Raw genomic sequence first — 15,701 nt, 5'->3', positions numbered from 1 at the left:
GCACCAGGGAGGCAAACTACCATCCGGGTCTCCCGACTGCGTCCACAGAATCGCCTATCTGACCCCCTCACTATAGAGTCCCCTATCACTATCGCTCTCTTCTTCCTTTCCCTACCCTTCTGAGCAACAGGGCCGGACTCCGTGCCAGAGGCCCGGGCGCCGTCACTGCCCCCAGGTAGGCTGTACTCCCCAACAGTACCTAAACAGGAGTATTTATTGCCACGGGGTACATCCACTGGGGCACTCTCTAGTCCCTGCCTCTGCTCCTTGCCCTCCCTAACCGTGACCCACTTGTCTACCTCCCGTGGTCTTGGAGTGACCACCTCTCTAAAACTCCTCTCTATAACCTCCTCACTCTCCCTGACCAGACGGAGGTCATCAATCTGCCGCTCCAGGTTCCTAATACGGTCCTTTAGGAGCCGCATCTCGTCGCACCTGGCGCAGATATGGATGTCTGGAAGACTATCAGACTCCCAGATTCCCCACATCCGACACCCAGAACAATAAACTGCCCTAGCACTCATACTCCCCCTTAACTGGGAACGTTGCAGAGTGGTCTGCTCCAACCGCTCCTGGGCCTCTGTAAGAACAAAGCCTCCTGCTCGGTTTCCAAAAACTACTGCCCGGACGCTACTCCAACCGCTCCAACCGCCCACCCAAAAGAACTGAGTGATCTCCTGGGAGAGGCGAAAAACCGGATAAAAAACCCAGGCCAATTTGAGAAAAAAAATTCGGGAAATTCCTCTCCAACCCCAAGCTAGGCGATCGAACTTGTCCGGGAGATCACACAGTTCTATCCCCACACAATACTACGGTCTCTGCTCTCTCTCACACGCACACTGATTGCTGCTACTGCTGCTGCCGATTGCTACTCTGCTGCTGCTGCTGCCGATTGCTACTCTGCTGCTGCTGCTGCTGCTGCTGCTGCTGCTGCCGATTGTTACTCTGCTGCTGCTGCTGCTGCTGCCGATTGCTACTCTGCTGCTGCTGCTGCCGATTGCTACTCTGCTGCTGCCGATTGCTGCTGCTGATTGCTGCCTGCTGCTGCTGATTGCTGCCTGCTGCTGATTGCTGCCACTGCTGCTGATTGCTGCCAGGCTGCTGATTGCTGCCACTGCTGCTGATTGCTGCCATGCTGCTGATTGATGCTGCTGATTGCTGCTACTGCTGCTGATTGCTGCTGATTTATACGCCTCCATCAAGTCATTTCTCACCTTCCTTTGCTCCACGGAAAATAGGGCCAGTCTATCTGATCTGTCTCTGCAACTAAAGTCCTCCAAATGCCAGCAACACTTTGCTGTACCTCCTCTGTATCTCCAGCACAACTACACCCGTTATACAGTGTGGAAAACAGAACCAGACACCACACTTCAAGCGCAGACTCACCAATATTTTGTAAAGCTGCAACATATCTTCTCAATGTTTATATTCTATGTCCTGATCCATGAAGGCACACATGTCACATGCCTTCTTCACCAACCCATCTATCACCGTGAGGCCACTTTCAGAGAAATACAGACATTGTCCCCAAGATATCCACGTATGACACTATTGAATGAATAGACACTAAGCTTCTGTGCTGCTTTTTTGTTTTATGTATATTTTTTTATTATTATGAATAATTCTTTCTGATCTACAACAGGTACCTCTGCTCATAAGCATTCCTTGGTGCCTTCCATTTGTTGTATCTATCCTTCCCTCATTTGACTTCCCTAAATGTATGACCTGACACTGGCTGAGATTAAACTCCATCTGCCAACACTCTGCCCAACTTTCCATTTGATCTATATTCTGTTGTAGACAAACTTCCTTGCTTCCTTGAGGCAGAGACAGATTTCCAACCAGTGAGGGAATCAAGTGTTATGGGGAAAGGCATAAAGGTGGACCAGTTGAATGTCAAATCAGCCACAATCCTATGGAGTAGCAAGGCAGGCTTGAGGGGCAGAACCACTTATTCAAGTTGAACTCTGGTGAATTGCAGCTGGTTCACCTAAAGGGAAAGATGCCATTTAGGTTTGAAGGTCGGCATGGACCACTGGGGCAGAATGGCCCACTTCAGTACTGTATACTAGCCCAACCGCCGATTGTGGCCTTACCTGACTCCACCAACATGCTGCCTTTGTACGTAAGTGTTACGAGACCATCAGAAACCTGAAGCGCTGTTTCCAATCCGACTGGGCGTACTGGGCTCTGATCATGCATTTCACATCCGGTGGCTGTCTTGTTTTCTATTTTACCACATTCAGCCAATCCAGCACAGATGTTGAGCTTTAAAAGAAGGGCATGAAAAGACATGCATTTAAAAAGTGAAAATACATTAATCCCACAAAAGATTTTTAAAAAATGGATCATACATTAAAAGTCCAAATCCACCAGTTTGCACCATTAAACTACTTTGGGGGGGGGGGGGGGGGGGGTGGTGTGAACACACCGGGGTCCAGTGTCAGAAATGAGGGCCAATCATCGTTCTGACATACACGTTAGCCACCAGGTTCAGGAACAGCGTTTTCCCTCAGGCTGTTCGTCTACTGAACTGCCCCACCTGACTCCGGGGGGGGGGGGGGGGGGGGGGGGGGGTTGAGCACCTCACCTAGCACTCTGCACTTTATAATCTCATTTAATGTGCAATCAATAATTTACCTGCTCTCATTGATGGTTTTAAATTCACCGTTTACATGCTTTAAACTCTAGGTTAAATGCTTTACCTTTTACCGTTTACATGCTTTAATCCCCTGTCTATATGTATTGTATTGTATTGCACTGTCTAATTGTATTGTACTGTATTGTATTGTACTGCACTGCCATCCCATCTATATGTTTTGCATTTGTATTGCACTATGGCCCCCAGTGGCACTGTTTCGTCCCATTTGTTGCATGATCTGTAAGGGGAATTATAGACCAGTTAGCCTAACATCAGTAGTGGGGAAAATGCTAGAGTCAGTTATTAAAGATGTGATAGCATCACATTTGGAAAGTGGTGAAATCATCGGACAAAGTCAGCATGGATTTACCAAAGGCAAATCATGTCTGACGAATCTTATAGAATTTTTCGAAGATGTAACTAGTAGAGTGGATAAGGGAGAACCAGTCGATGTGTTATATCTGGACTTTCAGAAGGCCTTCGACAAGGTCCCACATAGGAGATTGGTGTACAAACTTAAAGCACACGGTATTGAGGGTTCAGTTTTGAGGTGGATAGAAAATTGGTTGGCGGACAGGAAGCAAAGAGTAGGAATAAACGGGTCCTTTTCGGAATGGCAGGCAGTGACTAGTGGGGTACTGCAAGGCTCAGTGCTGGGACCCCAGTTATTTACAGTGTATATTAATGATTTGGACGAGGGAATTGAATGCAACATCTCTAAGTTTGCGGATGACACGAAGCTGGGTGGCAGTGTTAGCTGCGAGGAGGCTGCAGAGTGACTTGGATAGATTAGGCGAGTGGGCAAATGCATGGCAGATGCAATATAATGTGGATAAATGTGAGGTTATCCACTTTGGCGACAAGAACAGGAAAGCAGAGTATTACCTGAATGGTGACCGATTGGGAGAAGGGGAGATGCAAAGTGACCTGGGTGTCATGGTGCACCAGTCATTGAAAGCAAGCATGCAGGTGCAGCAGGCAGTGAAGAAAGCGAATGGTATGTTGGCATTCGTAGCAAGAGGATTTGAGTTTAGGAGCAGGGAGGTTCTGCTGCAGTTGTACAGGGCCTTGGTGAGACCGCACCTGGAGTATTGTGTGCAGTTTTGGTCTCCTAACCTGAGGAAAGACGTTCTTGCCTTAGAGGGAGTACAGAGAAGGTTCACCAGATTAATCCCTGGGATGGCGGGACTTGCATATGAGGAAAGACTGGATAGACTGGGCTTGTACTCGCTGGAATTTAGAAGACTGAGGGGGGATCTTATAGAAACATATAAAATTCTTAAGGGGTTGGAGAGGCTAGATGCGGGAAGATTGTTCCCGATGTTGGGGGAGTCCAGAACCAGGGGTCACAGCTTAAGGATAAGGGGGAAGTCTTTGAGGACCGAGATGAGAAAACATTTCTTCACACAGAGAGTGGTGAGTCTGTGGTACTCTCTGCCACAGAAGGTAGTTGAGGCCAGTTCATTGGCTATATTTAAGAGGGAGTTAGATGTGGCCCTTTTTGCTAAAGGGATCAGGGGTTATGGAGAGAAGGCAGGTACAGGCTACTGAGCTGGATGATCAGCCATGATCATATTGAATGGCGGTGCGGGCTCGAAGGGCCGAATGGCCTACTCCTGCACCTATTTTCTATGTTTCTATGACTGGAATGACAAATAAACTAAATAAATAATATGCTTGTCTATTGAGCATAATTTCAGTTAACAGCTCTAAATTCTAAACGCATTACATGAGGAGTCACAGACTTGAGAAAGACGCTCCTGAAATGGTAGGAATATATTAGACCAGTCTTAAAGCCAAGTGTCAAGTCATACAGTAATTGTTAGGAAGGATAGAAACAGTTGTGTTAGATGAGTAAATTGGAAAATGTCCATTTGATGCCCCTTTCTTGGAAAGATGCATGAATACTCTCAGGACTTGTTATTGAGGCCCAAGGAATAGATACAATATTCAGCACCACATCTGCTATAATCTGAGGAAGGGTCCCGACCAAAAACACTACATATTCATGGTCTCCAGAGGTGCTGCCTGACCTGCCGAGTTACTCCAGCACTTAGATTCTATAGTTCCAGTTCTATAGATTCAGGATCAGTTCCTGTGGATTGGAGGGGAGCTAATGTTATCCCACTTTTTAAGAAAGGAGGGAGAGAGAAAACAGGAAATTATAGGCCAGTTAGTCTGACATCAGTGGTGGGGAAGATGCTGGAGTCAATTATAAAAGAAGAAATTGCACAGCAGTTGGATAGTAGTAACAGGATCGTTCCGAGTCAGCATGGATTTACGAAGGGGAAATCATGCTTGACTAATCTTCTGGAATTTTTTGAGGCTGTAATTAGGAAAATTGATAGGGGAGAGCCGGTCAATGTGGTGTACCTGGACTTTCAGAAAGCCTTCGACAAGGTCCCACATTGGAGATTAGTGGGCAAAATTAGAGCACATGGTAATGGAGGTAGGGTACTGATATGGATAGAAAATTGGTTGACAGACAGAAAGCAAAGAGTGGGGATAAATGGGTCCCTTTCAGAATGGCAGGCAGTGACTAGTGGGGTACCGCAAGGCTTGGTGCTGGGACCGCAGCTATTTACAATATACATTAATGACTTGGATGGTGGGATTAAAAGTACCATTAGCAAATTTGCAGATGATACAAAGCTGGGTGGTAGTGTGAACTATGAGGAAGATGCTATAAGGTTGCAGGGTGACTTGGACAGGTTGTGTGAGTGGGAGGATGCATGGCAGATGCAGTTTAATGTGGATAAGTGTGAGGTTATCCACTTTGGTGGTAAGAATAGGAAGGCAGATTATTATCTGAATGGTGTCAAGTTAGAAAAGGGGACGTACAACGAGATCTGGGTGTCCTAGTGCACCAGTCACTGAAAGGAAGCATGCAGGTACAGCAGGCAGTGAAGAAAGCCAATGGGATGTTGGCCTTCATAACAAGAGGAGTTGAGTATAGGAGCAAAGAGGTCCTTCTGCAGTTGTACAGGGCCCTAGTGAGACCGCACCTGGAGTACTGTGTGCAGTTTTGGTCTCCAAATTTGAGGAAGGATATTCTTGCTATTGAGGGCGTGCAGGGTAGGTTTACTAGGTTAATTCCCGGAATGGCGGGACTGTCGTATGTTGAAAGACTGGAGCAGCTAAGCTTGTATACACTGGAATTTAGAAGGATGTGTGGGGATCTTATCGAAACATAAGATTAAGGGGTTGGACACGTTAGAGGCAGGAAACATGTTCCCAATGTTGGTGGCATCCAGAACCAGGGGCCATAGTTTAAGAATAAGGGGTAGGCCATTAAGAACAGAGATGAGGAAAAACCTTTTTCAGTCAGAGAGTTGTGAATCTGTGAAATTCTCTGCCTCAGAAGGCAGTGGAGGCCAATTCTCTGAATACATTCAAGAGAGAGCTAGATAGAGCTCAAGGATAGCGGAGTCAGGGGGTATGGGGAGAAGGCAGGAACGGGGTACTGATTGAGAATGATCAGCCATAATCACATTGAATGGTGGTGCTGGCTCGAAGAGCCGAATGGCCTACTCCTGCACCAATTGTCTATTGTCTATTGTATCTTTTATGCTATACGAAATATTCCGGTAACATTGAATTAAACTGAATACTTTATTGTCACATGTGACAAGTCAGAGTGAAATTATTTGCTTGTATTTGCAATGGTACTACTCTGGACATGTTTTAATTATATGACACAGCTGCCATCTCACAGCGTCAGAGACTCGGGTTCGATCCTGACCTCTGGTGCAGTTGTATGTTCTCCCCATGATTGCATGAGCTACCTCCGATTTCCTAAAGATGTGTGGGTGTGTAGGTTAATTGGCCTCTGAAACAGAGCCCTTGGGTGTGAATGAGATTGTAGGATAACATAAAACTATTGCAAAAGACTGAGGTGGACCAATTGGGTCCAAATCTCTCCTGCGGGCTTCTCCTGCGGCAACCCTCCCACAACTGACGATCCTGTGGGCCCGGCAACCCTCTCCTACTGACGAAGCCCATTGCCGAGCGTGGGTGACTCCCGGGGTCGTGGGCGGGCAAGCGGGGACAGGGAAGGGGAGAGGGTACCACTCACCACTGCCCCGTGCCGCCAGTGCTGCAGCCGTGGACCCAAAGCCTCTCCTGCATTGGTCTAGCACCCTCCCCTCCCCTACTTCCCCTCCCCTCCCACTCCCCCTACTCACCCCTCCCCCCACCCCATCCCTCCCCCCCACTCCTCCTCTCCCCTCTTGTAACAGTTTAAAAACTACTGTATAGCATTCAACCAAATAGTAGAATTAGTTTGCATCTAAACAATTTATAAAAGAATGGAGGATCACTTAGGATCTTTCAGTTTGGTATTTTACACTTTTAATTTACAAGAATGTCCCACGTGAATTAATTTCACCTTAAATGTTACTTGGTTTCCTGTCACCGAGTAACCTGCAGTTGAAGCCAGAGGCAGGAAGTTGAAGACAAAACCGGTGTTGGGATCTTTAACTGAGCATCCCTAGAAAGAAAAACATTTCAGTCCAGCAACAAGTTCCACAACAATACAAAGGGTTTTATAAAAGCAGCATTTCAATTCCGTGGAATAGAGGGGCTGGAATTAATTCCATGCATTTCATCATAACCTTGAGCATTCGGTCAGATCCCAGGACTAATATTGCAATTAATTTAACATAATTCAAACTCAAAATGTTCACTATAAATCCATGTCAAATTTTAGCAAACTTGATGAAATTATTTGGATGAAATAACAAAACGCATTGCGAGCTGAAGTTCAAAAGCAAAACAGTTCGGATGCTGAGAGTCTTTAGAATCTGTGCGACACAATGGTGCAGCTGCTGCCTCACAACAGCGGAGACCCGGGTTTGATCCTGACCTCATGTATTGTCTGTATGGAGTTTCCCCTTAGGTCCCTATTAAATCTTTCCCTTCTCTCCTTAAACCCAAGTCCTCTAGTTCTTGATTGTCCCTACCCTGAGTAAAAGACTGCGCATTCACCTTGTCTATACACCTCTATCAGATCACCCCTCAGCCTCCTGCACTCCAAGGAATAAAATCCTAACCTGCCCAACTTCTCCCTATAGCTCAGGCTCTTCCCTGACTATATTCTTGTAAGTCTTCTCTCTGCTTTTTCTAGCTTATAATTGAAACTAAATTGGACTCTGATGGAAAGGAGGTAGCCTAGATTGAGAGGGTTGGGGGCAGGGGAAACAAATAAAGTGCACAACAGCAGACGGACAATCAGAACCACCTCATGCCCATGCAATGTTATCTGTCACCAAAGCCCAGGATGGGAGCCAAGAGTTTGATCTCTGCGCCCAATTTTGTTTCCAATAAAACTCTCATCCTTTCACCCTGGCAGTGTCCAGTTTCTGCCACAGGGGCAGGACAAGCCTGGTGCGGAATTTGGCAAACGAGCCTGAAACACCAGCATTGGTGGCAGTGGTAGAGCTGATGTCTTACAGAGCCAGAGACCCAGGTTCGATCCTGACTATGGTTGCTGTCTGTAAGGGGCCTGTGACCGAGTGGGTTTACACTGTGTGCTCCAGTTTTCTTCCACACTCCAAAGATGTACAGGTGTAGGTTAATTGACTTCTGTAAATTGTCCCTGGTGTAGGATAGAACTACTGTTCCCACGTTACTGCACTGTATCTCTAAAGTAAAGTAAAGTTATCCACTGGCCCGCTCGGCCTCTCCTGCTGCAAGACACGCCCAACCAGATTGTAAGAACAACCTTAAATGCAGGGCAAGCAAATGACTGCCTCATTCACAAGCGAGTTCCCAACAGCAGAAGATGCCCGCGGCCCTACGGCAACTAGCAAATTGATACGTCTGTCCCCCATAAGAATACCATAATACAGGTTATAGATAATTCAGGTGTTTATATGCTGGGGAGGACCTCGATTCTTTCTCTATCAAGGTTGAAGCTAAAGATTGATATTGAAATCCACTGTGGAAGATGAACTCTCTTGATAACCCTAGTGTAGAAGCAAAGAACCATAAATGCTGGTTTATACCAAAGATAGACACAAAATGCTGGAGTAACTCAACGAGTCAGGCTGCTCTATGGAAAAAGAGATGGGTGACTTTTCGGGTCGGGACCTTTCTTTAAAATAAAGGGTCCCGACCAGACACCCATCTTTTATTTCCGGTGATGCTCCCCGACCTGCCGAGTTACTGCAGCACTTTGTGTCGACCCTTGACAACCACTTGCTTACCTTGTCTTCTTCCGTGGTTGTGACAGGACAGGCTGCTTCAGTTTCCCAAAGAAAAGTGACCATGCAGTTCTTCTGGTCAATGAACCTTGGACCTGTGGACTATACGTTAAAAAAATCAGCAGGTACATGACTCGTGGAATATTTTGCCACCATTTCTATAGATGCAGTCAATACTGAAAATTAATGCAGTGATATTATTGATATATTGTTATAATCATGACAATTGAATTAATTATTATATCAGAACAGAAAATTACAGCACAGCAACAGGCTCTTCTGCCCACAATGTTTTGTGCTGAACATGATATCGTTAAACTGATCTCATCTGCGTGTACATGATCCATCCCTGCAGTTCCATTTGCCCATCTAAAAGCCCCTTAGATGTCACTATCAGATCTGCCTCCACCACCACCCCTGGCAAATAATATTAATGAAAATTAGTGTAGCAAAATTAGTTCCGACCTGAAATGTCACCTACCCATGTTCTCCAGAGATGCTGCTTGACCTGCTGAGTTACTCCAGTACTTTGTCTTTTTGTGTAAACCAGCATCTGCAGTTCCTGGTGCCCACATGAATATAATTTTATTGGATCTACCCTCAACCTCCAGCATCCCACTGAAAGCCATTCAAGTCCGTCCAACCTCTCCTTGCCACAAGTAGCCAATTACTGCCCATAACTCTCATCATCTCATGTTGTTTGTGGAATCTCAGATAGATCCAGCAGCTAGTTTGTACACTATGCGATAAGCACGCCTGACCTTCAGAAACAATGGCCATGATAGGACACAGTGGGGGTGGGAAATTTGATAAATGTCAGCATGCACTGGCGTAAAATAGCTATCTCAATAGAATGCTCAATAAATATAATCATAGCAAAGTGTTTGATTTTTGGATATTAAGGAAATTGAGAAATATGGGCTTAGAGCAAGAAAGTGATGTGAAAGCAATGAAGATTAGTGGTGATCCCATTAGAGGTGCAACATCCACAAGGGCTTTACGCTCTTATAAGTTCATAAGCTACAGGAGCAGAATTAGGCCATTCGGCCCATCATGTCTACGCCTACATCAATCATACCAGATCTATCTTTCCCTTTCAACTCCATTCTCCTGGCTTCTCTTCATAACCCTTGACACCGGTACTAAGAATCTGTCAATATCCATTGACTTGACATTGAAATGGACAATAGATATCGCTATTGATACTGTGCACAAATTACACAAAAAGCAACATCAAATTATGACCTTTACTCTCAGTCCATGGCAGAGACTATGTTCCACTTCCATTACTTCAAGTGATAGCTCAGACTACATAGCAACTCACCCAACTCTCACCAGTTACTTATAAAGCTCTAGATAGACACAAAATGCTGGAGTAAATCAGGGGGACAGGCAGCATCTCTGGAGAGAAGAAATGGGTGACGTTTCAGGTCGAGACCCTTCTTCAGACTGACATCAGGGCAGAGGGAGATAGATAGATAAAGTGTGAAAACAGAGCAAAGGGAATGGAGACCAAGGAAAATATAGAATAGAACATTGTTAGCTGGGAGAAAGTAACAACAAAGCAAACAGAGATAATGTAGTTGGTGACAGTAAGACTGGTCGGAGAACTGGGAAGGGGAGGGATGGAGAGGGAAAGCAAGGGTTCCTTGAAGTTAGAGAAGTCAATGTTCATACCGCTGGGGTGTAAGTTGCCCATGCGAAATATGAGATGTTGTTCCTCCAATTTGCGCTGGGCCTCACTCTGACAATGGAGGAGGCCCAGGACAGAAAGGTCAGTGTAGAAATGGGAGGGGGAGTTAGTGTCCATCATAGACGAGGCCCTCACCAAGGACTCAGGATCCTGCAGCTCCGTGCTTGCTCCCCCCCCCCCCCCCAGTCGTAACAGGGACAGAGTCCCCCTAGTCCTCACCTTCCACCCCATCAGCCGTCGCATACAACACATAATCCGACATTTTCGCCACCTCCAACAGGATCCCACCACTAGGCACATCTTCCCATCTCCACCCCTTTCCGCAGAGACAGTTCCCTCTGCAACTCCCTGGTCAACTCATCCCTTCCCACCCAAACCACCCCCTCCCCAGGTACGTTCCCCAGCAACTGCAGGAGATGCAACGCCTTTCCCTACACCTCCCCCCTCGACTCCGTCCAAGGACCCCGACAGTCTTTTCAGGTGAGGCAGAGGTTCACTTGCACCTCCTCCAACCTCATCTGCTGTATCCGCTGTTCCATGTGGACTCCTGTATATCGGCGACATGAGGCGCAGGCTCGGCGATCGTTTTGCTGAACATCCCCGCTCAGTCCGCCTGAACCTACCTGATTTCCCGCATTCTGGACACTAACAGCCCCCTCCCATTCCCACACTAACCTTTCTGTCCTGGGCCTCCTCCATTGTCAGAGTGAGGCCCAGTGCAAATTGGAGGAACAACACCACATATTTTACTTAGGCAACTTACATCCTAGCAGTATGAACATTGACTTCTCTAACTTCAAGTAACACTTGCTTTCCCGCTCTCTCCATCCTTCCCCCCCGCCCCAGTTCTCCAACCAGTCTTACTGTCTCCAACTACATTATCTCTGTTTGCTTTGTCTTTACCATCTCCCAGCTAACAATGATCTATTTTACATTTTCCTTGATCTCCATTCCCTTTGCCCTGTTTTCACACCTTCACTGTCTCCTGCTTGGAAGTTCAGGAAATTTTTCAGAAAATTGGAAAGTTAGCATACTTGGAAGAGGAAGAAGCAAATCAATGACTTCAAAGCAAAGCAGATCAAGCTTGTTTTAATAAAGAAAGCACTATCTTGCTACATAAACCAGTTACTGTTAATTGGGAATTTAGGGAAGGGGAAATTTCCTTACCCGTTCTGTTGAACAGCTCAGATGAATACGTGTAATGTAGGAGGCTTGAGAACCATCGGAATTGGTACACTCAGTCCCATTTACATATTCCAAGATAATCTGTCCACCTTTTTCTAGCTTGGGGCCATTTCTGGCCACTCCCAGATTGCTGATGGATACTTTTTCATAAAGTGCACCCTGCATATGAAATAATATATATTTAGACCCATTTTCCACTGTGTTTAAACCACTCATTGCTGGAATATAAAAGTTGGACAAACTATTGTTCAACCAGTTTTAACTTCAAAGCAGGATACACCTGGGTCAATTCTCCGTTTCAACAGGGTTTTAACGCAACCAAACATAGTTGGCAACAAAAAACTGCTGGAGGAACACAGATAAGGCAATATAAGTGGGGGGAATGAGTGATGATTTGGAATGGGACCCTTCTACTTATTGTTATGCTGGTTTCTACTGTTTTTCATGTTAAAAGCAGGCAGAATTTCCTGCTGTGCTACTTATGCATACTATTTAAGCATCTGGAATTTGGGACTGATGCTCTACAATGTTTAATTTAGAGAAACAATGCGGAAGCAGGTCCTTCGACCCACAGAGTCCATGCCAATAACAGATCACCCATTCACACGAGTTCCATGTTATCTCATTTTCTCTGCACATTAAAGGCAATCTTACAGAGGCTGATTAACCTAAAAACCTGCACAACTGGGAAGTGGGAGGAAACTGCAGCACCCGGAGGAAACCCACACAGACAGCACCCGAGGTCAGGATCGAACCTAGGTCTCTGGTGCTGAGGCAACAGCACTACCGGCTATGTTACCCACACCTCAAACCGATGTGCTGCAATGCCAAGAACTATATTCTGCACTCTATCTTCCCCATTGCTCTTATCCATTGTTATCGAGTTTGACTTGATTGTATCCATGTATGGTATATCTGATCTGTTTGGATAGCATGGAAAACAAAGCTTTGCACTGTACCTCAGTAAACATGGCAATAATAAACCTAAACCTTGGGGCTGAGGCATTAAAAGGCACAACAACAAAAATGAACCACCCAAGGTATGATAGAGAGCACTCTCTATGGTTTATTGTTCAAATTTATATACACAGCAAGCATAATTTGTATGAGCTATTGCAACGTACTAAAATTTAAAAATTGCATCCATATTTTATTTTACACTTGGTGCAGTCCAATGCAGTGACATGATATAACAATCATGTGTCGGATTAGGAACTAGTAATGGTCTGGTGCAGCTGAGGTGGCCTCAGGTAAAATTGGACTGGTTTGCAGAATGACTTTCAGTCAATGAAAACTGAACACACAAGTTTGACTTCTCATCAGCTGTTAATAGTTATAGCTGTCCGTCAGTACCATGACATTAGACCAAATAAATCCAAATATTTATTTACACTTTGATCAGATTTTATGCCAAATGTTATTTAATAAAATGGATCAATCGAACAAGATATTTATTCAGCATTAATTCTGTTGAAGCCTTTACTCAGTCCACGACACAGACTTTATGCTACTTCCAGTGACAGCTCAGGCTACATAACTTGTCCCCAACTCTCACATCTTATTGATAAAGTTCTGAAAAGTTTTAGGTTGGATAAAATAAAAGGTTTAAGCGAATCAACTCAAAGGTTTAAGCGAATCAATTCATATCCATTTAGTTTTAGTTTAGAGATACAGCATGTAAACAGCCACTCCAGGAACCAACCATTGGTCACCCATTCACATCAGCTCTATGTTATCCCACTTTCTCATCCACTCCCTACACAGTAGGGGCAATTTACAGAGGCCAATTAACTTATAAACCCACACTGCTTCGGGACGTGGGAGGAAACCAGGGCAACCAGAGGAATCCCACGCGGTCACAGAGAGAACATGCAAACTCCACACAGACAGCACTAGAGGTCAGGATCAAACCCAAGTTACTGACACCGAGAGGCAGTGGCCCTACCAACTGCAGAGAGCTGGCATTATCTGTAACATTTAAAATTACAAGGTATTTCACAGTTACAAATCCCTATAGAAAGAAAACTGAAGAGTTAAGAGTCATGCACACACGCAGAATAATGACATTTCTTAGTTGCAGCAGAACATGTTTGTAAACACAATACTCAATAGATAACATGATAAACAAACATAGAGTTCAATAAATAAAACCTAAATATAATACAAAACAAAAGCCCAAAGTTCCTAGTGCAACCAAGAGATTTTGTAGTTTATTTAGTGTTTGTACTGTTCAATAGCCTGATGGTAGTTGGCAATGTTAAATTCCACCAATTTAGGCTCTGTCCAAATCTCTGGCTCAACACTGCTTTAGTAGGAGCATGACAGTCACATTAACAAACACTAATGCAATGTGTGTTACATGTACCGTTGTGTCTCTTTCATACTTCATCTGGCACACTGCTGCATGGCGATCACAGCCTTCGACTGGATTCAGTGCCCGGCAAACGTTGATGTAATACTTCTTGTGGTTACTTGTCGACGTGTCCATGGCGAACCAATTGGTTTTATCACCGCTTTCCGACTTCGATAACCTGAGCAGCAGAGGGTTGTATTTTGGACATACAAAATAATAAATTGGTTTAGTTTTAGTTTAGAGATACAGCATATAAACAGTCACTGGTCACCCATTCACACCAGCTCTATGTTATCCTACTTTCTCATCCACTCCCTACACAGTAGGGGCAATTTACAGAGGCCAATTAACTTATAAACCCACACTCCTTCAGGACGTGGGAGGAAACCCACGCGGTCACAGAGAGAACATGCAAACTCCACACAGACAGCACTAGAGGTCAGGATCAAACCCAGGTTACTGACACTGAGAGGCAGTGGCCCTCCCAGCTGCAGAGAGCCGGCATTATCTGTAATATTTAAAATTACAAGTTATTTCACAGCTACAAATCACACAAGAGCTCCATGTGTAGAGGTTGGCAAGTTTCTACAGAAATACTTTTCAAAACGTACCCATCTCATTTGATATTTTCAATGGACAGAAATTCAATTCTACAGTAAACATTTGCTTGCAAGCAAAAACATAATTGAGTTTTTAGTTTAGTTATTGTCACATGTACCGAGGTTTAGTGAAGAGCTTTTGAAAACGTTAAAGCTGAGTGCAGTATCTCAGTGGTTGTAAAACCAGACATAAGCCTGTCTGGAGTTTAGAACTGAAATCGAAACACTGCAACTCTAATTTTTAGGTCACTTCATTTTATTCTAAACTATGAAACAGGCACAAAAAGCTTGCCAACGTCCCTCACCCACACTTGCTGCAAGGCTATTGTGCATTGATAATAATGCTGTCTTGCAGGTGATGTATAGATGAATTAAAGAGAAAGCAAAGGACAAAATTACCTTTCCCATCTTGACAATGCTGCGAGTCTCAAAACAGCTTGCTCGTGCACACAATTCCACAGGGGCTCTAACCGAGCCTCTAAATCCACCGTTAAAACTTGTTCAACCATGAAGACAGCACAGCCTGGTCACATCCTGACCACACACTCACTAGACTGACTGAAATGGCAACCTTCTATAACTCATTACAATGTTATTAACCAAAATGCAATGCTATTAACCAAAAATATAAACAAGAAAAATCTGACCATCGCACCATCATTCCTCCTTCTCCCTGTTCCCATCAGGCAGAAGTCTAGAAGCTTGCAAGCACACATCACCAGATCCATGAACAACTTCTTCCCTTCTTTTATCACAATATTGAACAGATCTCCGACAAGCTAGGTCCACATTCTCCAACCTTCCTCATTGAGAACATTGGACTTTTTCACTGGAACTGCTACACCACAATGCTGAGAACTATATTCTGCACGCTGTATCTTTATCCTTCTCTCTACCTATTGTATTTGTGTTTAGCTTCATTGTATTCATGTAAAGTATTATTTGTTTTGATAGCACACAAATTAAAGCTTTTCACTATACCCCGGTACCAATGACAATATATATATAAACCTAAACCCAAATACCT

The 15,701-nt window shown here is 44.7% G+C and overlaps 1 protein-coding gene across 1 annotated transcript in view; it reads right to left on the bottom strand.

The window, feature by feature from the left end:
- igf2r (insulin-like growth factor 2 receptor) overlaps window positions 1–15,701 on the bottom strand; it is a 137,261-nt gene that overhangs the window by 54,953 nt on the left and 66,607 nt on the right. The window contains exons 18-22 of the mRNA XM_078405195.1: window positions 14,088–14,253; window positions 11,705–11,881; window positions 8,848–8,946; window positions 7,029–7,130; window positions 2,097–2,268 (exon numbers count right to left, since the gene is read on the bottom strand). Of these exons, the coding sequence (XP_078261321.1) occupies window positions 2,097–2,268; window positions 7,029–7,130; window positions 8,848–8,946; window positions 11,705–11,881; window positions 14,088–14,253 (716 nt within the window). The remainder of the gene's footprint in view (window positions 1–2,096; window positions 2,269–7,028; window positions 7,131–8,847; window positions 8,947–11,704; window positions 11,882–14,087; window positions 14,254–15,701) is intronic.

Source organism: Rhinoraja longicauda, chromosome 9 (assembly GCF_053455715.1).
Source record: "Rhinoraja longicauda isolate Sanriku21f chromosome 9, sRhiLon1.1, whole genome shotgun sequence".
In the NCBI taxonomy this organism is placed as follows: domain Eukaryota; kingdom Metazoa; phylum Chordata; class Chondrichthyes; order Rajiformes; family Arhynchobatidae; genus Rhinoraja; species Rhinoraja longicauda.
The sequence above is the reverse complement of the archived record's forward strand: the minus strand, read 5'-3'. Positions and strand labels throughout refer to the sequence as shown.